This window comes from Tinamus guttatus, unplaced genomic scaffold, assembly GCF_059628265.1.
Source record: "Tinamus guttatus ecotype Peru unplaced genomic scaffold, ASM5962826v1 Tinamus_guttatus_pri_ptg000332l, whole genome shotgun sequence".
Lineage (NCBI taxonomy): Eukaryota > Metazoa > Chordata > Aves > Tinamiformes > Tinamidae > Tinamus > Tinamus guttatus.
Genome location: NW_028288866.1, coordinates 2,063,611 through 2,085,955, shown reverse-complemented (window position 1 = coordinate 2,085,955; position 22,345 = coordinate 2,063,611). Strand labels below are relative to the sequence as shown.

At 61.8% G+C, this 22,345-nt stretch overlaps 2 protein-coding genes across 2 annotated transcripts; both read right to left on the bottom strand.

Annotated features, from left to right (window-relative positions):
- Positions 1 to 214: 214 nt before the first annotated feature.
- SDHB (succinate dehydrogenase complex iron sulfur subunit B) lies at positions 215 to 8,760 on the bottom strand. Its single transcript, XM_088529613.1, has 8 exons — positions 8,674 to 8,760; positions 7,428 to 7,573; positions 5,830 to 5,915; positions 3,833 to 3,969; positions 3,190 to 3,306; positions 1,409 to 1,510; positions 1,207 to 1,329; positions 215 to 296 (listed from the first exon to the last, which is right to left on the bottom strand). Exons 1-8 carry the CDS (start codon positions 8,737 to 8,739, stop codon positions 219 to 221), a joined length of 855 nt encoding a protein of 284 aa, XP_088385739.1. The 5' UTR covers positions 8,740 to 8,760; the 3' UTR covers positions 215 to 218.
- Positions 8,761 to 9,516: 756 nt separating this feature from the next.
- LOC104567545 (protein-arginine deiminase type-2-like) lies at positions 9,517 to 21,249 on the bottom strand. The gene is made up of 16 exons (XM_088529612.1): positions 21,156 to 21,249; positions 19,429 to 19,612; positions 19,285 to 19,354; positions 19,059 to 19,120; positions 18,858 to 18,975; positions 18,227 to 18,352; positions 17,399 to 17,577; positions 17,042 to 17,145; positions 16,849 to 16,960; positions 16,661 to 16,768; positions 13,263 to 13,414; positions 12,877 to 13,021; positions 11,879 to 11,972; positions 11,018 to 11,103; positions 10,810 to 10,938; positions 9,517 to 9,757 (listed from the first exon to the last, which is right to left on the bottom strand). The coding sequence occupies exons 1-16, from the start codon at positions 21,245 to 21,247 to the stop codon at positions 9,524 to 9,526; spliced, it is 1,995 nt and encodes a 664-aa protein (XP_088385738.1). The 5' UTR covers positions 21,248 to 21,249; the 3' UTR covers positions 9,517 to 9,523.
- Between the last annotated feature and the right edge of the window lie 1,096 nt (positions 21,250 to 22,345).

Sequence of the window (22,345 nt, the reverse complement as noted above, 5' to 3'; positions counted from 1 at the left end):
CAAAACCAGCCACGGCGGCTCAGGCTGCCAGGCCCAGCCTTACCCCCCGGCCCAAGGGCCACAGACACGCTGGGTCCACGCTGGCAGCGAAGCAGCAACTTGCGGCTGCTCTTTACAGTATTTATTGTACGTGCAAACCCACGGAGGCGCGAGGAGCTTCTCCCCGTGGCACGGACGGACGTCCCCGCCGGGCGCTGCTCTCAGCGCGGGGAGCCGCGTCATGCGGCCGCCGTCTTCTCTTTGTACGTTGCCATCATCTTCTTGATTTCAGCAATGGCTTTGCCGGGGTTCAGGCCCTGAGAGACAGAGGGGCAGGGAGAGCTTTTGGAAATGAGCACCCGGCAACGCTCCAACTCCCCGCGTGGGGCAGTAGATGCTCACGATCCCCTCGCAAACCCGGCTGCTGCACCAAGAACCTTCCTTGCTGCCCCAAGGCAAATTGCCAACCCACTGTGCAGGTTTTGATCAGCAACCCAAGGATCCAAAAGTTAATGGTTGAGCGATAGAAACTCTAGTAAAACTCAAGCAGGACTGAACTTTTGGTGCTTTCGGGTGGATTTGGAGGTTTTCTGGAGGCAGGAAACTTGACAGCAACGTGCTGAGAGCCCGTGCTGTACTTCAGACTAGAGGAAATGCTGTGGGGGAGATCCCAACCGCCCCGTGACAGCGCCACAGCCTCAAAGCAGCTGCCTGGAAACATGTCACTATCCCCGAGTCTGTTGCCTACTTGCAGAATCGAGCCATCTGCCTCGGTGCTGTTTTCACAGGGAAAATCTACCCTGTCACCCAGTGTGACAAACACATGGGTAGAAACCAAGGCAGCTGGCAGGAAGGTGCCCCTTGGTTATCTGCCCCACGGGGTCGCGGCAAGAGGAGGAACACGCAGCTTTCAGCTCTCGCTGGGGCCACCAGTGAGAACCAGCTGCCCAGGACCGGCCCTTTGGCAGGACGTTAGCAGAGAGCAGGCACCAAACAGCCTCGAAAGGCTCCCTGTGGCCTCCTGCTTTGCCCGAGTCGCACAAGACACCACAAAACTCGGGTCGTTGCTGCTGAGGGTTGGGGCAGAACTGCCCTGCAGGGGCGGCACAAACCATCGTGGGTCGATGGGCTTCGGCAGCACCGACCGCCCCGCGCTCCTTGGAAAGCGCTTAGGAGGCTGCTCGCAAACCATGGGCAACGCCGGGGCGACGCGGGCCGGGAACCCACCTTGGGGCACGTCCTGGTGCAGTTCATGATGGTGTGACAACGGTAGAGGGAAAATGGGTCCTGCAGCTGCGCCAGGCGCTCCTCCGTGTAGTCGTCCCGGGAGTCGATCATCCAGCGATAGGCCTGCAAGGCAGCGGCGCTCGGAGCGGCGCCTCCGCGGAGCGGCCCCGGCAGCGCCCCCGGCCCGGGCCACCGTCCTCACCTGCATGAGCACCGCGGGGCCCAGGTACTTGTCCCCGTTCCACCAGTAGCTGGGGCAGCTGGTGCTGCAGCAGGCGCACAGGATGCACTCGTAGAGGCCGTCCTGCACACGGGCGGGAGAGCGCGGTCAGGCCGCGCCGCGTGCCCAGGAGGAAAGCTTTTTTGGGGGAAAAAACAGGGGATTTACACAAGCACATGCTTCCCTCGGCCCAACACGCTCGCAGGGAAAGGAACCCGCGCGCAGCCAAGAGAAGAGCAGAGACCCAAGTCTGCCAAGAAGCCTTGGGAGGAGGTGAAGAACTTACAGCATCGTGAAGGGAGCCCCAGACATTTGCAGAGCAAGTATGAGTCAAGTTTGGAAGCTCACCCGAGTTTATACCAAATCCACTGCACTATTGTGGCTGCTTCGATGTATTTTGGAAGACTTAAAGTACCATTAAGCTGGAATTAACCATCTCGATCTAAACCTGTACTGTTTCTAATTGTAATACCTCAAATTATTGAGGATTTAAAGAGAAAAGTGGGAGTTTTGCAATTGACTTTTATCCAACACAGTTTCTCATGCACACAGGTTGTTCTGAAAGCAAGAGAAACTTTAGGGGAATAAAGATACCACCGTGAAGATTTAGGCATAACACTGGCAGCTAATGTCAGGTTTGGTAATTTTTGCTTAATTTAAAAAGAAAAAAAAAAGTAAAAAAAAAAAAAAAAGTAGATTTTGAGGTTGTTGCTTTCCAAAAATCATCTGAAGGGAGCCCTGTGGAGTTCACCCATGTCACCAGGTAACACCAGGAAGTGGTGCAGGAAAACGGTCTTTTGCTCTTGAATAGAAACTCCTTCCAGGTGTAACACCCTGGGCCTGTCAAGACACCTCCACAGCAGCCTCATGGCATGACTGACATCTCAGGCACACGACAAGTCTGTTCATCAGCTGTTGAACTCACAGCAAGTATTGCAACGGGAAACATTTGAAGGTGAGACTGCCAGCTCAGGACTTGCAATAATCTCCTTTAATCAACTCCCCTTCGCTGCCGTGTGCAGCCCTCTCACACCTACCAAAGCCACAGCCGTGACTGCGGCAGAGCTGCTCTGAACTGGGATGTGACCAAAGGATGACCCAAGGCAGGACAGAGGCAAAAAGAAATCCTCCATTTAAAGATACTTACTGTGGCAACCAAGGAATTCCACACGAAAACTTACCTGCAACACAAGCTCCTTCAAACCTGCCCCTCTCCCAGTTCTCAAAAGGTTCAGACACTCCTGGCTTTCTGCAGTAGCTTTGATCCAACACCACCAAACCCCCCCAAGCTGAAGCCCCCCAAAATGACACAGTGCTTGAGAGGGACACCCAGTCCCACCCTAACAGCGAGGCTGAAGCACCTTGGGAATGGCTTTACCTCCAAAAGAGCTCAGCTTTGCCAAGAGCTTTAAGGATGTAAAACTCAGCGAGCAGGGACAGGACAGCGCTGCTAACAAAGCGTCTGCTGGACGAGATAAGCACAGTGCTGAGCCTGGCAACCAGCACACACACACAGTGCCTTATCTCCACGGAAATACACCAAGGCTCCACCCTTCACAGCACTTTTCTTATGGACACACACAGTTTTGCAGCGCAGAGTCCCCCCGGCAGCTGCGTTTCATGAGCAAAGGGGACCCCAGCCACCGATTCCACCCCCTGCAGCTTCTGCACCAGCCAGCTCTGCCAGCACGCAAAAGAGGGCAGCTACTGCCTGCTAGCAGCTGATCTGGGAGGGATTTCAAGGGTAGGAAAGCAGCAGTAACCAGTTTCTGACGGTCTTCTATGGACTGCAGGTACTGGGCCTTGCCCTGCTGCGACTCGTCCTTCTTCTTCAGGTAAGGCTCGATGGATTTGTACTGTGCGTAGAAGTTACTCAGGTCCTAAGATGCAAAAGGCAAAAAGCATCACGTGGAGCTACCTGCTGCCATCACTCGAACAGCAAACGTCACCTTGCACATCATCCCACCACACGTCTCCAAATGCAAACGGATTTATCCACCGCTGAGGCGCTCAGGGCACCCATTCCAGAAAGTGGAGAGGAGGAGGCCACTTGTGGGGCTCTTGGGCCACGTGGGCTTTGCCACCCTCCCTCACATAGAATCACAGAATCATAGAATGCTTAGGGTTGGAAGGGACCTCTAGAGATCATCTAGTCCAACCCCCTGCATACGCAGGGTCACCTAGAACACGTGGCACAGGACTGCGTCCAAGCGGGTTTGAAGATCTCCAGAGAAGGAGACTCCACAACCTCTCTGGGCAGCCTGTTCCAGTGCTCTGGCACCCTCACTGTCAAGAAATTTTTCCTTAAGTTCCTATGGAATTTTTGGTGCTTCATCCTTCTTCCTGCCTCAACCCAAGCCCCTCGGCACGGGGAACCCTCGGTCCCAGCCTGCCCTGGCTGCTCACCGGGACGAGATCCTTCACCACATACATGTGGGGGAGAGGGTAGATCTTGGTGACCCTGCTGAGGTCGCGGTCGATCCTTTTGGTGCAGGCCAGCGTGTTTCCTCCAGCGATGTTCATAGCGCAAGAACCACAGATACCTGGTGGGGGGAGAAGAAAACAAAAGCAAAGTGACCGTGAACGTAAAACATTGGATATACACCCTCGTGTTCCATTGGGAATAGATCCTCCATGCCTCAAACTAGCTCCTAGGCTGTCTTCCATTTCACTGGCTTTTCAAGAGCCTCCGTACGTGACGGGGCAAACGCCCGAAATTGCCACAGGGCTAATTTCAGTGCTGTTTAAACACAACAAACAGCTTCCACGTTCTTCCTCTGAGGTCTGAGCACATCTTCAACGCCAAACCCGCTTCCGCAGCGGGAGACCAGCGGCTCGGACAGCTCACAGCTTTCCCAACACACATCTGCTTAGGTGCTACTTAAAGCAGCTGGAAGGGGGAGGAAGAGCGCGGGTCACTGCGCAGGAATCTCCCGCGCGGCGCCGGTGACGCGCGCGGCGCCGCTCCCACCTTTGAACCCCAGAGCCGCGCGGCTCCGCGCGGGCCGGCGCTCACGCTGCAGCATGGGAACCAGGCGCAGGCCCCAGCAGCGCCACAGATGTGGTCAAAAACGTCCCCAAAGGGCAGGAACAGAAAATGGAGCTGTTGTTCCCATGTCTTCGGCAGCTGGAGACAGTCCTGCCATAAACCGAGCTCATCAGGCTGCAAACAGGAGGGGATGGAGATTCCCAGGACAAACAGCACGTATCCAGCATAACGAGTGGATTAAACGACGCCACTAATGACCTCCCAGTAACGCAGGGATCAGATATAACCAAGGAAAGTGCGAGGTCATCCTGGCTTTTAGAGGAATGAACATCTCAGAGCTGGCACAGACAACACCCGGGTGAAGCGCGCGGGCGTCCGGCTCAGCCCACGTACGACGTGCGCTGCATGAGGAGGAAAACAAGCACTCAAAGCAGGAACCCGAATTTCAGGGGATTTGGCACGCTCTGCTTGCGACAGGTCAGACAGAAACACTGACTTCCGTTTCTCAGAGAAAACTATTCAGAGTAATTACTTCTGCTCGGGAATAACGTTGGTTATTTAAATATCAGACACAGGAAAAAAAATGCACAGGATAAAGTGCTTCCACATGCTGCGCTGATTCTCCAGGAAGCAGCTGCATTTTAAAGAGAGTTTGGCATTTAGGTCTAGAAAATAAAAAATATGCATCAGACAATCACACCTACATTCTAGTACTTAAAAACACACCAGGGAGACCCAAACCCCATTCCACGGAAGCAGCTCGTGTCTCCACAGCAGTTACCTCGAGGACAGTGGGTCAACACCGCCCACGAATCCCAACCCGTTTCAGGGAATAGTCCCCCGACCTGCAAAGCCTTACACAGTTGCCAAACGGGTTGATTTGTACCTGCCCGGGGTCCCGCAGGGTGAGACAACCCGATGCCTTTTCCTCACCAACCGTTTTTCTTATTTTAAACACCAGAAAAGATTCCCGAAGCTCCTCCCAGAAGTGAGGCTCTTCCAACCGCATTATTTTAGCAGTGGCACCATAGAGGCAACCCGTACAACCCAATCCCCTTCACCAAGGGGTTTTTTGTTCCCCCTTTCAGGAATTTTGCTGCTGAAATATCTCTTGTTCCATTTCCCCAGAGAGCCCCTCACTTAAGAGCAGCAAGACAAGCAGCGTAGGGAAGGAAACAGGGACAACGAGAGCTCTTTAAGCAGACCACTCGTCAACGTTACGTGAATTTGAGCTGTGAGCAGCAGCTCTAGCTTCCCTGCTCCATTTCCTATTTCATGCCCAACACTCAGCAAGGCAGACGTTGGCTCTGTCTCCTGCCTTTCCACACGCACACCATCAGCTCTAGCTTTTCCTGGGCAGCAAACGCCCTTTGAGAACAACTTTCGTTTCAGCAGGTTGAAGAGTCCTCCTTACCTTCCCTGCACGACCTGCGGAAGGTCAGCGTGGAGTCCACCTCGTTTTTTATCTTGATGAGGGCGTCAAGCACCATGGGCCCACACCTGCAACGGCAAACGGAGCCCGTGACCCCACACAGCTCCCCTCTGCCCCAGCGCTGCCTCTCTCCCCACTGAGAACCACCTGCAAGGGCTTCACCTCAACTCCGCTTCAACAGAAGTGCTGCCAATCCCCTACAAGGGGTTAGATACCGCTTGCCCAGCCAGTGCACCAAGCCCCAGCTTTGATGTCTTCTGCTGCTGCCCTGAAGGTCTGGCTGAGCAGCAGAGGGTCCAGGGAGCAGAACAGAAAAAGCTCTCGCCCAGAGCCTCGCTACTTTGAGGAGGAGGATGGTGCTGGCCTCTTTTCAGCGGTGGCCACCGACAGAACTAGAGGCAACGCCCGGAAACTGAAGCATCAAAAGTTCCACAGGAACTTACGGAAAAATTTCTTAATAGTGAGGGTGACAGAGCACTGGAACAGGCTGCCCAGAGAGGTTGTGGAGTCTCCTTCTCTGGAGATCTTCAAAACCTGCTTGGATTCAGTCCTGTGCCACGTGCTCTAGGTGACCCTGTGTGTGCAGGGGGTTGGACTAGGTGATCTCTAGAGGTCTCTTCTAACCTTAACCATTCTGTGATTCTATAATTCTACTGGGTCTCTCCTTTTCAGGCAGGTTTTGACAAGCCTGTCCTCCTGAGTCACAGCAGAGGCAGCAATTCACCCAAAACAAACAGTCTCGGACAACTTATATAATCTGCTACACGGCAGACAAGGCAACTCCCAGAGATCATTACGCAGGGAAGCCACAAAGCAGCGAGGCTGCAGCTCCCCGCTGGGTGCTCTGCAGCGCCAGGCGCCGGCTCCGCGCGAGGTCTCGAGGGGCTGGAGCGAATCCTCCCAGCGAGCAGGGCCGGAGCTCCGTGGATCCCGGCGGGTTGAGGTGCCGGCGCCGCACCGAGACCTGGAGCGGGAGCTGGACCCCTCCTGTGCCCCCAAACTGGCACAGCGACTGGTCAATAACCAGCTGTGAGAGGAGGTCACAGAGCCTGTCCTGGCTCCAGGTCGAGGGCTACGAGCCACGCTTAGCCATGACACTCTTTTGGAGGGCCACCCCCATTCACCACACAGGACGCCTTAACCCATCTTCGACGCGAGTCAGGGACACAGGTAAAGCCTCAGAGAGGTCACAGAACAAAGTGACTGTGTTTGAGAGGCAGCTCCAACGTCGTTTACTGCCACAACACTCTTACCTGCCACGTTTCAGACCCGTGTACCCAACAGGCAGTGGCGGGACATAACCCAATGCCGGAGGAGCTTTGCTTTGCCTGGCAGCAACGCCTGGTCCCGCCGCCACCGGGCTGCTCCACAGCAGGACGAAGGGCCATGTCACGGCCACCCCACCAGGGCTTCAGCTACCCTCCAAGCCCCATAAGCGCCGACACCCTCAGCTGTTTGCTCAAATACTTAATAACCACCCTCCCATATCAGCTGTCAGGGAACTGGCGTGTACGAACAGCCCCGATGATCCTGCCCGCCGGCTACAGCCAGGAACCTTCTTCCTAAAGGTAAATACTCACTTATTCAAATCCACCTCGTACGTCTGCATGCGGGGCTTGTCCCCAGGCTTGTCGGGATCCCATCTGTAGATGGAGAATTTCTTGATGCGCGGCGGCGCCTGCGACGCTGGGGCGGCCGCCGCTGCCGTCTGCGCTCCCCGGCACATCTGCGGGTGAACAGAGGCAGGTCAGACCCTGCAGGCACCTGGCGAAGGAAATAACTGGAAGCCACGTGCTTGGCAATGCAGGAGTCACCCCCGACCCGGCATCTGCATGCCTGCAAACCCAGAATTATCCAAGAACTGGGAAATATTTCACCAACCTGCAGCTATGCAAAGCTACCACCGCTGTTATGGGGGAATAATTAACTGCAAAGCTGTCACAAACATGAATACAACTTCGTCGTGCCAAGGGACCTTTAGGAAGCCGCTATTTTCATTACGCGCTTTCGTGTTTTGCAATAATTGACGTAACCCGGGAGCAAGAACCACTTCCCCGTCGCAGGACGGGCGGAAGGACTCGCAGAGCTGTCTGGAAGCTCCAAACTGCAGCTTTCAAACGGGGACTGGGCAAAGCTCTCGTGGGGCCAGGGGAGGCCCCGCGCCCTGGACGCCAAGGTGCAGGCAGGGACCCGCTGCGCCCTGTGCTGACCCACTCCGAGCCGGACCCCCCTGTACCCCCAGGGACAGGGGGCAACCAAGACTCCCCCCTCATTCCCCCAGGGACGGGGGCCACCTGCGGGGCAGCGGCTACAGCCACCCCTGCCCCCCCTCAGGGCTGACGAGTGGCCCCTCTTGGCAGTTCCCAGCCGCTCTTCCCCCCATGAACCTCCTCCCCACCCCTGCTCCCCCCCAGCCTCCATCGCTCTCCAGCCCCTCTCCCACCTCAGGGTCTCTTCCTATTCCCTCCTGCTCCCCGCTCCCCCCAGACACGTTCGCACCCCCTTTCCCACCCCCAATCCAATCCCCATCCACTCCAGCAGACCCAGCCCCACATCCACCCCCTACGCCCCCCGTCCCGGTCCCCAATCGCCCCCATCCTCACTCCCTTCCCGCCCCCAGGCTCTCACGGCCTCCCCTGCCCGCCAGGGCCGCGCTCAACCCGCCCCCCAGCTCTCTGCGCCCCCTCCGGCCCGCAAGGACCCTCCAGGCCTCGGCTGCCCCCGCCGGCACCCCCGCAACCGGCCTCCCTCATCCCCGGGCCTTCCCGGCTCCCGGGCTTCCCCCCCATGACGGGTCTCACCCCGCCGGGCCCCCCCGCCCCTCACCGGCGGCAGCAGCAGCCGCGCCGGGACGCGTCGCCTCAAGGAGACTCCCACCACGGCCGCCGCCATCTTAGCGCTGGCGCAGCTTCCGCCGCGGGAGCGGAAGTGGCCGCCCGGATCACAGAGAGCGACGAGGCCAGCGCGGCCTCGGGCGCGGCCATTTTGCGTGCGGCTGCGGGCGCCATGTTGAGTGTGGCTCGGGCGGGCGGGAGCGAGTCGCGGCGGCGCCGCCATGTTGGGGCCTGAGGCCTTGGCCGGCGCTGCGGGGCCTTCCCCCTCCCGGGCGGCTCTGCCTCGGCTTTGCTGGCCCTGCTCCCTGCCATCCTCATGCCAAGGCCCGGGGCTGCCCTGTCACCCAGCTCCCAGCCCGGCTGAGGTCGCTCCCCGTGTTGGATGGCAGCCGCATCCTGTGGCAGGAGGGACTGTTAAGCCCTTCACCCCCTCCCTGTGTGGGGACAACGACTCTGCTTTGGGGACCCAAGGGGCAGCACTCCAGATCTGTCATCTTTTGGGGCCGAAAACCTGCTTTTTGTCCCTGAGGTGGCTTCAGTGTAAAGGTGCGCAGAGCGGCATGAACAAGGCGTCCCCATGGGGTGTCCCCAAACGTTTCCTCTCTTTATTCACCGCGGTCCATGCTGCCGGCGCCGCAGCTCGCCACAAGTCTCCGTTTTCCTCCGTGTTTTTTCCCTTCCAGCCGCTGCAGCTCTGCGGCCGCCGCGGGGAGGGCGGTGACACGGAGGGCGCTCGCCAGCGCCTGGCGCAGCGCGGTTAGGCACATCGCAAGCGGGGAGAAAGGAAGGGAAAAGAAGGGAAAAGAGCAGGGCAGGAGCACGCACGAGCCCCGGGCGCCCGCCTAGGGCACCGTGTGCCACCACGCGAAGGCGAAGGGCCGGCGGCGCACGTTGGTGCCGCAGTGCACCTCGCCCAGGAGCTGGTGGTAGGAGGAGACGTCGTCGATGAAGCTGCAGGCCAGGCCCAGCGGCTCCAGGAGGGAGCGCACGTGCTGCTCCAGGCAGCACGCGCCCTCCACGACGGGCCCGAACGGCTTGGGGACGCCCAGGTGGCGGGAGAGCACGACCATGTTGACCTGCGCCGCGAGCAACGGCCCCGTTTGCCCCTGCGGAACCTCCCCGCTCCGGCCAGCCCCGGAGCTCCTTGGAGTTGCCAGGGGCTTTTCTGAGCCACGCGGCGTCGCTTTGCGGGGAGAAGGGGGCTGGCTGGGGGGAGAGCGTCCCGCCGCTTTGGACAGTCCCGCGGGAAGGTTGTGTGGGACATTTGTGGGATCGCATTGGAAGAGGGAGGTGGCCTGTCCTGGCAGGGGCGGCGTAGCCGTCCGTCACAGCCGTGGGCTGTGCATTGCTGATGGGAAGGGGCGGTTTGATAGCCCTGCCAGCGGCTCCTCCGCACCCAGCGCTAGGGCACACGAGCGCCGCGGCCGGCGCCGGCCCCGCTCCCTTGCCAGAGCCGCCGCGTCTGCAGGATTCGCACCCCTGCTTCGTTTTAACCATGAAAAAGGGATTTGTCCCAATAAACCTCAGGCCCAACAATGCTCATGTACTAAAAAAGCCCCAAGTGAAGAATGCGGTGAAGGTACCGTATCCTGCAATAAAAACCCTCCCTTTTCTCCCAGCAGCTGCCGGCCTGGAGGCTTCAGCTCTCACCACGGACATGTGTCCGTGTGGGACGGCGGCTCTGGCCTGCGGCAGCCCCCGGCAGCGCGGCCCGAATCGGCCGCGAGCGGAGCAGGGATGGCCGTGGAGCAGGGACACACATGGGACAGGGATACCCGTGGAGCAGGGATACCCGTGGAGCAGGGACACATGTGGAGCAGGGAGCAGAGACACATGTGGAGCAGGGATACACATGGAGCAGGGACACACTTGGAGCAGGGATACACATGGAACAGGGATACCCATGGAGCAGGGACACACATGGAGCAGGGACACCCATGGAGCTTGGACACACGTAGAGCAGGGACACACATGGGGCTGGGACACATGTGGAGCGGGGACCCTGTGCAGCAGGGACACACATGGAGCAGGGATACCCATGGAGCAGGGACACATGTGGAGCAGGGACACACTTGGGGCAGGGACACCCGTGCAGCAGAGCCCACGCGGAGCAGGGCCCCGCGCTCACCATGTTGGGGAAGTAGGCCGTGGCCTTGCCCTCCCCGTCCATCCTGAAGAGCGCCGGCAGGTCGACGATGTCGCTCTCCGCCAAGCCCAGCTCCTTCTTGAGGATGTCCCTGTTCCAGTCGATGCAGCGCTGGGCAGCGGAGGGCAGAGCCTTGAGGCCGGGCCCGGCGCCAGCCTTTTCCGGGGCTCCCGGTGCCGCCCGCCCTCACCTGCGCGTACTGGTTCTGTCGCACCAGGGCGTCGCTGGAGAGGACCTTGTTGATGGTGACCCGCTTGGTGTCCGTCCCGGTGTAGCCTGCGAGCGCAGATCCCGGTTGGGAAGGGGAACGTGGCCGCCAGCAGCGTCTCCCTGGCCGCGGGAGGGAGGGAGGCGCTGGGATGCGGCTCCGGCTGAGGCCGTTGGGAATCCCAACAGGGAGCTCTGGGAAAAGCGGGCGCTGGGGACATCCCTCAGCGCCCGGCCCGGCCTGGGGGCGCTTGGACAGCTCGGAGTCCTGCCTGAGGGAATTGGCTGCTGTTTCTCCACGCCTCCATTCCCAGCTGGGCAGGTCGGAGCGGCCGTCCCGCCAGGAGCTGGTCACCAGGCAGGGAGACACGCGGCCTCCCCTCGCCTGGGGACGGATGTACCCCGAGACCCCGGGCGCCGGGGCCTGGCCTGTGCGGACGGGTGGGCTTCACCCCAAGCCAAACCGCGCTCAGGAGATGCCGCTTTGGAGGAGCCGGAGGCTTCATCCCGCCGGGCCCACTTGTCCGCTCGAAATAGAGCTGAGGGGGCCGGGCGGGCGGTCAGGGCCCGCGGGGTTAAGGACGGCGGCGCAGGGGCAGGGAAAGGTCCCCGTGCCCGTCCCCGGCGCCCACGCGGTGGCCAGGCGCGTCCTGGCGCCCGCCCGCGCGCCGGCTGCTCCGTGCCCGGCGCCGCCGGCCTCCTCCTACATCAAAGCCGGCCTGGAGCTCCGGGACGGAGCCGCACGTTCCCCCGCCCCGTCGGAGGCCGGGAAATTCCTCCCGGCTGATGAAAACGCCTCTGCTCTGACCCTGGGCCCCCCGCTGCACGCGGGGCTGTCCCTTACCCTTGAACATGGTGGCTTCGCCGTGGCCCTCCTGCTGCTTCTCGCGGAAGAGCCGGTAGCACGCGGCGGGGCTGGCCATGAGCATCCGAAATCCCTGCGAACGGGGAGAGGAGCCGCTCGGAGCTCCCCGCGCGCTGGGGAAGGCGCCGAGGGCGGAACGGGGGCGTCCCTGGGGCCTGTGGCGTTGGCGACGCTCCCAGCGAGCGGCCCTGGGAGCCTCTGCTCGGAGCTGGAGCCGCGACCGTGGCCACTCCAGGGCCAGCCCGGGGGGACGCGCGACGGGGCCTTCCCTGGGGGCTTCGAGTTTTCTGGGCCCCACAGGACAAGAGGGATGTGGAGCTGCTGGAGAGAGTCCAGTGCAGGGCCACAAGGATGATCAGGGGCCTGGAACATCTGCCCTATGAGGAGAGGCTGAGGGAGCTGGGCCTGTTCAGCCTGGAGAAGAGAAGGCTGAGAGGGGACCTGAGCAGTGTCACTAAGTACCTCAAGGGAGGCAGTGAGGAGGATGGTGCCGGCCTCTTTTCACTAGTGGCCACTGACAGAACTAGAGGTAATGGCCACAAACTGAAGCACTAAAAGTTCCACAGGAACTTAAGGAAAAAATTTTAACATTGAGGGTGCCAGAGCCCTGGAACAGGCTGCCCAGAGACGTTGTTGAGTCTCCGTCTCTGGGGATCTTCAAACCCGCTTGGACGCAGCCCTGTGCCACGTGCTCTAGGTGACCCTGGGTGTGCAGGGGGTTGGACTGGATGACCTCGAGAGGTCCCTGCCAACCTTAAGGATTCTGTGATTCTATGATTTGAGTCCCACTAGTCACTTTGGGGGTTTTCTGTTTTGTGCAGGTGCCTTTTGGAGGAATCCAGCCTGCCCCGCGGAGCCGTTGGCAAGTGCAGCTGCACGGGGCACCCGTTCCCAGCCCGCGCGCGGAGCCACTTCCCGAGCCGTCTCCCGGGTGGAGAGGCTGCTTGAGCTGTGGAGCAGCGCCGGGTCCCTCCTACCTTGGCGTCATTGGTGGGCACGAAGGTGACAAACTCGTCGACGTGGCCCACGGTCAGCCAGTCGGAGTAGAGCTCCACGGGGGCCTGCACCCGCTGCGCGTAGAGGAAATCCCGCACCACCTTGGTCATCCTCCTGCCTGCAGCTCTGGGGGCGAAATGGCCCCCAAAAAGAAAGAATAAAAGTTGTGCATATATCCGTGCAATTACTAAAGGGAAGGAGGGGTGGTGTGGAGAAGGGAGCGAATGTCAAGGCAGAAATTTAGCACTGGGGCTATGTTGCAAACTTGATTAAGCCTTTTAACATTGTTTTTTCTTCTTGTGTGGTATTTAAGGGTATTTTTGCTCTTCTTTTGCCCCTAAACTCGCAGATTCTTCATCTCACTTACGTGGGAAAGCTGCTTCCGATGAGGATCCTCCCCAGGGGATATTCCTTGCCGCCGACCGTCACCGGCGGGCTGACCTCCAGGTTGCCGAACGAGTCGAGGCTGGTGACGTCCTCGAACAGGGGCTCTCTGCTCACGTAGCCGAAATCCGGACCCTGGAAGAAGAGCGGGAGGGCTGAGGGTCCCGGCCCGCTCTGCGCCGCGCAGACCTCGGGGACGCGTTCGTTGCCGCCGGCGCTTCGGTGCGGAGCGGCTTTTCCAGGCGCTAACGGGAGCGACGCTGGGATGGCCCCGGGAAGAGGCTGCGGAGCGGCCCCGCTCGGCGCCCGGGGCCCTGGCGGCTCCAGAGCTCTTCTCCCCTGCGGGCCGGATCTGTCCCTGCCTGCCGCATCCGGGAATGCGCCCGCTTCCCGGCACAAATCCGGGCGGATCCCGCGGTGTCCGCGGGGCAGCTCCGGCTCCCGGCGTGGGGTCTCCCGTTGCAGCAGGGCCCCTTTGGCTTTGCAGACCCCCAGCTCCCAGACCATGAGGAGCCTCTTTTGGTGCCCGCCGAGCGCCCTGGCAGCTGTGAGAGCCGCTGGCAACGCGGCAGCTTCTCCGGCAACAGAAAATCAAGGAAACACCGGGATGTGCAAAACCTTCCTCGCGCTGGCCTCGGAGGGTAAAAATATCGAGAGCAAAAGGCACCCCTGGACACGGGCCAGTCGCTGGAGACAAAGAGGCAGCGCTGGCATTAGCGTGGATAGCAGGAGGCCTCGGGCACTGCCGGGTGTAGGAGGTGGCAAATGCCGGGCACGGAGCCGGAGCGCCGCGCCAGGCTGGATCTCTCCGGCATCCGCTGCCAGCGCCTAAGTGTCCCCGTTAAGCTAATTATTTAGGGGCCGGGGAGCCTCCGAGCTGTGCACGAGGTGGCTCCTGCCAAGGGAGAGCTTGAACTCGGCCCCGGAGGGTAAATCCGCCCGAGGAATAAGAGCCACCCGAAGGGCTCTGCTTCGCTTCAATCCTATTTAAACCTCATTTTGTGGACTTAGGCTACCTGGGATTTAAGGTGCTGCTCGTGCCGAGGTCGTTAACCCTTGTGGCTGTGCTAGGCTTGACTGCTCTAGACCAAAACGTGAAAGAACTAACGAGGCGGAGGCAGGTGCCAAGAGGAGGACGAAGTTTTGTGATAGTTGTGTGGGGATCCAGGGCGCGAATGCCGTCTGCGGGGAGCTGCAGATCGGCTCTGCTCTTTAGGATTTAATCCCGCTGGATTTTGAAGCTCCTAACAACGTGGTGCAGCTGCTTGAACAAGATCGGGTGTCTGCTGTTATTTTTTCATTAAATCTCACTTGTTAGTGTTGTGTTTCCTTAGGAGGCATCCAGCCGAATGCTCCAGTTAACGCGGATTCCCGCAGGCTCTCCGCGCCCCGACGCGACCCTGTTTTCCCTTCTGCGGGAGGCGAAGCTCCTGCGTCTGCCCTGCGCGTCCCGGCAAAGGGAAGGCGGGATCCCGGGATGCGCACGGAGCGCTCGGCGCAGGCTCACGGAGCCAAAGGTGCCGAAGGCTCCGTGCCGTCCTGGTGCTGGAGAGGTGGGAGCAGCAAGGATGCGGACAAGGTGGGAGCAGCAAGGATGCGGACAAGGACAGTGAGGGTGCCAGAGCACTGGCACAGGCTGCCCAGAGAAGTTGTGGAGTCTCCTTCTCTGGAGATCTTCAAACCCGCTTGGACGCAGTCCTGTGCCACGTGCTCTAGGTGACCCTGCGTGTGCAGGGGGTTGGACTAGATGATCTCTAGAGGTCCCTTCCAACCCTAAGCATTCTCTGATTCTATGATTCTAAGGAAAAGCATCCCTGGCTCAGCAAGAGGAGGGACACCCAAGAGGAGCCCCCAATTTGCTTTTGATCAGGGGTGTTTGGCGGAGCTCGCAGCCACCAGGCCCCTCTGCGCCCTGCACTTCTCCGAGTTTTCCTTGCTCTGTTGTCTTATGGTCTAGCCGCGAACAAAGAGCTCGTTCATGCCGAGCAAACACAGCCGGGGCAGTGGGGATGCTCTGCCATCCCATCCCTGTTCCAGGGCAAATCCCGGCTGCCCGGCGGCTCCGGCGGGGGGACGCGGGGAGCAGCGGAGCCTTGTGCCGTCCAGGCCCAGCACCTATTTCCAGTTAATAACCGTGCGGCCAGCGCCGTTTCCACTATCAAGTTCTTTTCCTGCTCCCATTCCAGGTCAGGTTTGCAGCATCTAAACCCTGTCCATTCCAGACGGACCCCGAGGGGCTAATTCGCACCCTGTTCCCTTTCCCCTTCGCTCGGGGCCCCGGGCGCTTAGAGCTTTTGCTGCGGGAGAGGAGCCCCTGTGGATGTGCTGGGTTTGGCTAAATCATCCTAGCTGGAAAATGAGATTGGAAATCCAGATAGTGGGGATTAAGGGAGGCTTCAAAGCGGGAAATTGGAATATAATACGTTAGCAGCTCCAGAGGCTGAAATTGCTTCTTTAAATGTGAAGCAAAGCAATTCCTAAAGAGGGCAGATACGCGGAGCCGCTCGGCTTCCTTGTGAAGGCGAAGAGCAGCGCTATTCCCACCCGCCCGGCGAGCCGGGGCGGCACGTACTCATTGAGGGCGATAAAAGACGTGTACCAACATTCCCGAGAGCGCGTAACCTTCCCCGAGCCGGCACGCGGCGAAGGCGCGAGCCGCCCAGGCGGGAATGCCAGCGCGCGGCCTCTTCTCCTGTTACCGCCGGGGAAGAGGGACAGAGCGAGGGCGTCCCAAGGGCGCCGGAGCCCCGCGGAGCCCGGGAATCTCGGGACACGCGCTGGCCCCGCGGGAGATGCCGGCTGGGCCTGGCTGCATCCGTGGGGTCAGGCAGCTCCCGGCTGCCCGAGCATCCCCGCTCCCTTCCGTCCTGGACACAAGGAACGCGGTGGGGATCCTCAGGTCACCGCATTGGACAAAGGCTGCGTGACCCGGCGCGGCTGCAGGCCGGACTCCAGCCTGGCCAAGGCTCTCGGTTTGTGGTTTGGCCTTGGAGCCCTGCTCCATCCGCACTCGGATTCCCTGCGCTCGGCTGGGACGTGTCCCTGTGTCACTGCTCTCCTGGGCAGCCCTCCCCTGTGCCCTTCCTACGCTGCCCCCGGCGTTCGGCCCTACGGGGTTGTGGGCTGCATCTCCGGAGCCGGGAACCGGCTCCTTCTTTCCCTCTCCTGCGCGTGGGTTGGAGCGTATTGAGGGACACCAGGAAGGGAAAAGCAGCTCACACCTCAAAATCCCGGTGCCCAGGAATCCCCCCTGCCCCACCATGGGGCACGAGACCCTCTTTTGCAGAGCGGGGAGCTCCCTCCCGGCCCGTCCGGTGCTAAACATGGACCGGAGGCTCCCGCGGCCGCCGGGGCCGTACGAGCGGCCCGGCCCGCACTCACCAGCAGCTGCTTGATGGGGAAATCCCGCAGCCCTCCGTCGCGGGGGGAGTCCAGCACCACCGGGAAGCTCTTGTGCGGCGCGTGGACGTAGCCGAACTCCACCTCGTCCTGCAGGAGCCGGGAGGAAGCGCCGGCGTTGGCCGCGGGCCGCGACGCGGCCGCTCCGCGCCGGCCGGGCGCCCCCGCACCTGCATCCAGCGGTCGCCGCGGTTCATGTAGCCGTAGCAGACGCGCAGCTCGCAGCCCGCCCTGGCCGCCAGGGCCTTCATCTCCTTGAGGAAGAGGTAGTTGTCCTTGACGCTGGCGGGGCGAGAGGTGGAGGGAAGCGGCCGCGGCGCCGGGGGCGGCCGCCCGCGCCGGCCCGGCCCCTGCGGCCGTTACCTGCACACGAAGACGCTCACGGGCGGCAGCGTGTTGGGCGTCATGATCCACGGCGCCACGCGGAAGGCCACGGTGTCGGTGAAGATGGGCGCCGCGGGGATGCCCTGCGGGGAGGACACGGGTTACCCGCTCCGCAGTGCCGGGTCCCTGGGCGTCCCCGCGCTTTCCCCGCGCCACCGCAGCCAGCAGGACGAGGGCTCCCGCCTGCACGGAGCATCCCGGCGGGAACGGCCCTGGCCAAGGGAATCGCTTGGCTTTATCCTCTCCTCAGGGCCGGCTGCTCCGTCTCCATTTACCGCCCTCCCCGGGGCCGCGCGGCCTCTCCCTTCGCCTCCCCCGTCCCTTCGCCGCCCGCACCTCGACCAGGGCCTCCAGGAGGCTGACGTGGAGGGACACGAGCCCGGGAAAGGCGTCGTCGGGGAAGCGCAGCCCCTCCACGAAGAACTCGAGCTCGGCGGGGCCGCCCGGGTACGGCACGGCGTGGAAGAGCTTCCGCCGGCCCAGGACGTGCACGTAGCGCTGCCCGAGGAAGGGACCTGCCGACGGGCACGAGAGGGGCGGCTGGGCGCGCGCGGCACCGCGGCCGCCCCGGCCGTCGGCGAGGGCCTGAAACCAGCCCGGCCGCCCCACGTCCCCCACGGATGGAGCATCCAAGTAGGAATCGCAGCGCGAGGGTGAAGCTTCCCGAATCCTTTCCAACATGGAAAGACCTATTTTTTTTTTTTTTGCAGGGCATCAGCCCTGGCAGCCCCCGACCGCAGCCGCTCGGAGCAGCAAGGCCCGCAGGCTGTCGGATGAGGGGCTGGGACCGGAGCCGCGCTCGGCTCTTGGGTGCCTTCCCGGCCAATCCGGCTGGAATGCGCTGGCATCCCAACTCCCGGCTCTCCAGGCCGCCCTCGGCTTGGGTTTCGGCCGGGGCAGACGGGTTCATGGTCCCAGTGCTCCCTGCATCCCGCAGGAGCCAAGGATGGATGGGCTGCGCCTGTCCCTTCCAGGCTTGCTGATTTATATCACAACATTGCTGTTTTTTTCTATGGCATTCGCAAGGCATCTTGCTATAGCTCGTATCCATAGGGAAGCAGGCGGAGACTGCCCGTGCCCAGGATCCCACCCTGGGTGAGCGTGGAAAGAGCGAGGCCGGAGATGGAAGGGGAGCGGAGCATGGAGCGCGGCGCGGGGACTCACTCTGCACGTGGAAGACGCCGACTTTGTCAGCGTCCGAGGCGGCCACGTGGAGGACGATCTCGTAGCCGCGGGGCAGCTTCTGGGGGCCGCTGGTCCTCAGGACCATCCGAGACATGTCCAGCAGATCTGGGTGGAAACAGGGCCCGGGCTGCTGGGGGGGTGTCCTGGGCCCCCCGCTGCCCTTGGAGCTGGGCACCCCATTTCCATGCTGGGATGGGCTGGTTCCTCCCCAGCTCTCCCAGTTGGGATCGGTCTCCTCGTGCGCTGGCCGAGTGCCCAGGCCTGGCCGGGCTCATACCCGGGCTTTGAAAGGCGCCTTTTTATTCCCACAGCTCCATTCCTGGCATCGCAGAACCAGCTGGCCCGGGCGTCACGGGGTTTTTTCTTTCTGTTTTTCCCCTCTGGCTCCAGTACTGAAGCAGCTCCCCATCACGGGATGCCAAAACGGAGCCATTCCAACCCACAGAGACCCAAGGCAGGTGCATTAAAATGGCAAGGTCCCTCCGCAAAACCTAAGATTTAGATTATAGCTGAGATTTAGACTGTAAAAATCACCTCTGGCCTTGCTGTCCTGTTGCCCGAGGGCAATTCAAACACCCTGCCCGGGCTGGGGCCGCTCGGGGCCACCTACCCTCCTTGTTGAACACGCGCTCGTCGGCGCAGTCCGGCGCGGCGGCCAGCGGGCTCTCCCGGTCGCAGTTCACCAGCAGGACGGCGCCCTGGCCCTCGGGTCCCCATGTCCAGGTGGCCTAAGGAAACGCAGCGGCCTCGGCTCGGCGGGCGGCCGGGGCGACGCTCCCGCTGCCCAGCGTCCCGCCGGCCTCTCGGGTACCTTGTGCGGGTTGTTGTCTTCCACCACTCCGTCCCGATCGGCGTCGACGTCCAGCGAGATCCCTGGGGACGCAGACGGCCCCGCTCAGGCCTCCCCGCGGCCGGGTTGGGACAAGCACCGTGGCTCGGAGGGCCGCGGCGTGGCCGAAACGGCCTCGCTGGGGCATTTTTGCAAGGGGCGAGAAGGGTCACGAGCGCCGCCGCGTGGGGCTCGCGCTCAGGCTCACCGATGCCCGTGAGGAAGAGCCCGGCTCGCTCCATGGCTTCTCCTCCCTGCCCGTAGTAGCTCACGGTGACCTGCAGCAGCCGGCGGCCCGTGAGCCGCGGGGCCTGGGGCCGAGCGGCGCCCGCGCCGCCGCGCCGCTCCTCACCTTGTTGTCGTTGGCCTCGGCGCTGGCCTGGCTCATGCGGATCCTCAGCACCGTCCCCTTGCGCAGGGGCCATCGCTGCGCCCCGTCCCCCGGGGCGGCCTCCGCTCGCTCCGCGGCGACGACCTCCACCTCCACGGCCTCCGTGTGCCGCAGGCTGAAGGAGGCCGCGCCGGGCGGCGCCGCTCTGCGCGGAGGAGCATCGGTCCCCAGCGCACGGGAGCGGGGGCCGCCGGCGCTGCCCACGCGCTGGGTCCCGCAGCGCCTCCCCGCGCCCCCGCACCAGCTCCCTCCTGCCTGCCCAGCCTCCAAAAACCTCCAAACGCTTCTGTTCGCGGGGGTTGAATTTTAGGTATTGGGGGTTATTTGGAAAGCGAGTCAAACCCATTGCCCAACAGTTTATCTGAAGAGCGTTTCCAATGAAGCTGAAAGCTTTTGCCAGAGGAAGTGCGAATTTCGGCGTAATTTGTCCTATCAGCAATTAGCAAGTATTGCACCACTCTCGCCACCACTGGTCTTTGCTTTTCTCCAGCCGCTCAGCAGCTCTGTCTTGGCTCCCCATCCCTTTTTTTCCCTTTGTTTCCAGGCTTATTAAATTTGGGAACCACTTGCAGTCTGCAAGATCTGGGCTGACACCCGAGAACACCCGTCGGCATCAGGAAACCTGAGCGCTCCCCGGCCGCCCGGGCATTTCTTGCATGGTGAATTGCATTTCGTTACATGTGCAAAACTGCTTTGCTTTCCTCGCTCGTGGGCTTGGGGCAGTCCCACCAGGTAGGAGGTTTGACCTGGGAGAAGCTGCCGTTTTCCTGAGCATCAAGGGTGGGATGTGCAGAAGCAGCCGGGTTAGGACCGGTGCTGCCTCCGGCTTGCTGGGATGAAGCTGCGTTTCCCGGTGGAGCCCTTGGCCCGCGGCCGTTTTCCTGGTGCGTGTGGAGTTCACGGACCTGCCATGTCCTTCGGGATACGCCGGGCCCTGTCTCTTGCTTCCCTCTCGCTGCCCGGGGCTGCCTCCCCTGCCTTGCCGCCAGCCCTACGGTCCCCTGCTCTTTCCTCCCTGCTTCCCGTTACGTTATTCCTCAGAGGGCCAACTATCCCAAGCAGAGCCGCCGGGGTAAGCGGATCCGCCGCCCGGGACCAGCTCAGGCTGCGCTCGGAGCGCACAGACACTTCCCGGGGCCCGCGGAGACGGAGGCAGCCGGCACTCAGGATCCCAGCTCCTTCCCGGATGAGGCCAGCGAGGCTTTTCAGGAGCGGTTTTGCCACGGCACAGGCTGGGAATTGCCGGACTCCAAGCCACCGGCTGCCTCAAAGGGGTGCGGATAGCGGGAAGGCTCCGAGCAAGGGGCAGCCCCGCGCGGAAGGAATCGCTTGGACGCGGCGGGAGCCGCGTTTGGCTCCCGCCGAGCCGGGTCTCCCCGTGAGGCGACGTGCCGCACGCGGCAGAGCGGGAATTGCACCGGGAGGTGCGTTCTGGAGCCCGGTTATGGGAGGGGATCCCTTTTCCCAGCCTTGAGGTGAGGCTGGGGAGCATCCGCGGTGCCCGCTGGGATGGGAACGGGGCATCCGAGGAGACGCGGGGACTTGGGAACAGGCCCATGGGGATGGGGAGCAGCAGGTGGAAAAATGATGGTCAGGAAATGGAGGAGCAGGCTAAGGAAGAGGGGGAAAAGCGAAGGGGAAGGGGAAGGACGGTGCGGGGAGCGGGAGGGTTGAGGCACCCGACTCACCCGTAGACATCGGCGGCGATGCGGGTGCCCAGCACGCACAGGGCCTCGATGCGGCTCCCCGCCTGCAGGCGCAGCGTGCGCTCCCGCGGCATCGCGCAGCCCCGACGCCAGCCCGATGGGCACCTGCGCCCAGGGCAGCCCCGGCCCGGGCTCCTCCTCCCTCCCGCCTTCGTCCCTCCTCCTCCTCCTCCTCCTCCACTGGACCCACAGAGAGTCAATCACCCTTCCCCGAGGCGGGGTTGGGGGGGATGCGTTTGGCACGGCTCCTTTGCAACCCCTTGTGCCCCCCATGGCCCAGGGAGAGAGGCCGCTTGGGTCGGACCCTCCGGAGTGCCATGAAAATGATCTCGGCAGGGAGGGATGGAGAGGGGAAGTGGCTGGCCCGGAGCCCGGCCGCCTCGGAGCGCTTGGCGAGGAGCTCCCCCAGCTGTCCCGAGCATCCCGGCCCCGGGATCGCCGCGGCCCTCCCTCCTTGTCCGCTGAAAAGCTCTAGCTGCTCTTTGGGAGAAGAGCCCAATTTCCAAGCCTCGGCTCCCGGGAACAGCAATCAGCGCTGGCAACAAGCGCTGCCCGTGTCCAAGCCGGTGGCACTGACAGATACGGAGTTAACCATTCATTTTAACGCTCCAGATTCTCCCCCAGACTTTGGAATAACCTGCCATGAGCCAGGAAAAAGCAGGAACAAGGAAATGTTTGCTTTAACTCCCCTATTTTTGCTCCTTTTAGGTTTTTGGGGCCGCGCTTTGAGCAAACAAGGGTGCAGCTGAGTCTTTGCATGAGCAAAGTTCGTCTGCACGCAGACGCCTCGCGAGCTGGGGCCCTTTCCCCGCTCCCCTGCATGCACCGAGTAAGTGTTTTTGGCAAGAAATCAGTTTTCTTAAAGGCTGCAGGCGTTATCCCCAGCAAGGGCGAGCAGGAGGCACCAACCAGAGGACGTCGCCGTGCGGCAGGGCCCCGCTCCGGGCTCGGCGCCGCCGCTCCGGCCACCGTGGGACGATCCCGGCCGAGCGTCGCGCATTGGCCCTGGTCTGGTTAAGCCCCTAATGAATGACAAAGCAGGAAGGAGGAACATAAAATTAAACATTTGAAAAAACAAACCTGATCCATGCAGTTTGTGCAAGCTGGCTCTTTGCAATGGGGCTTTGCATCATGCAAGATTCACCATGCCTTTTTTTTCCCATTTTTTTGCT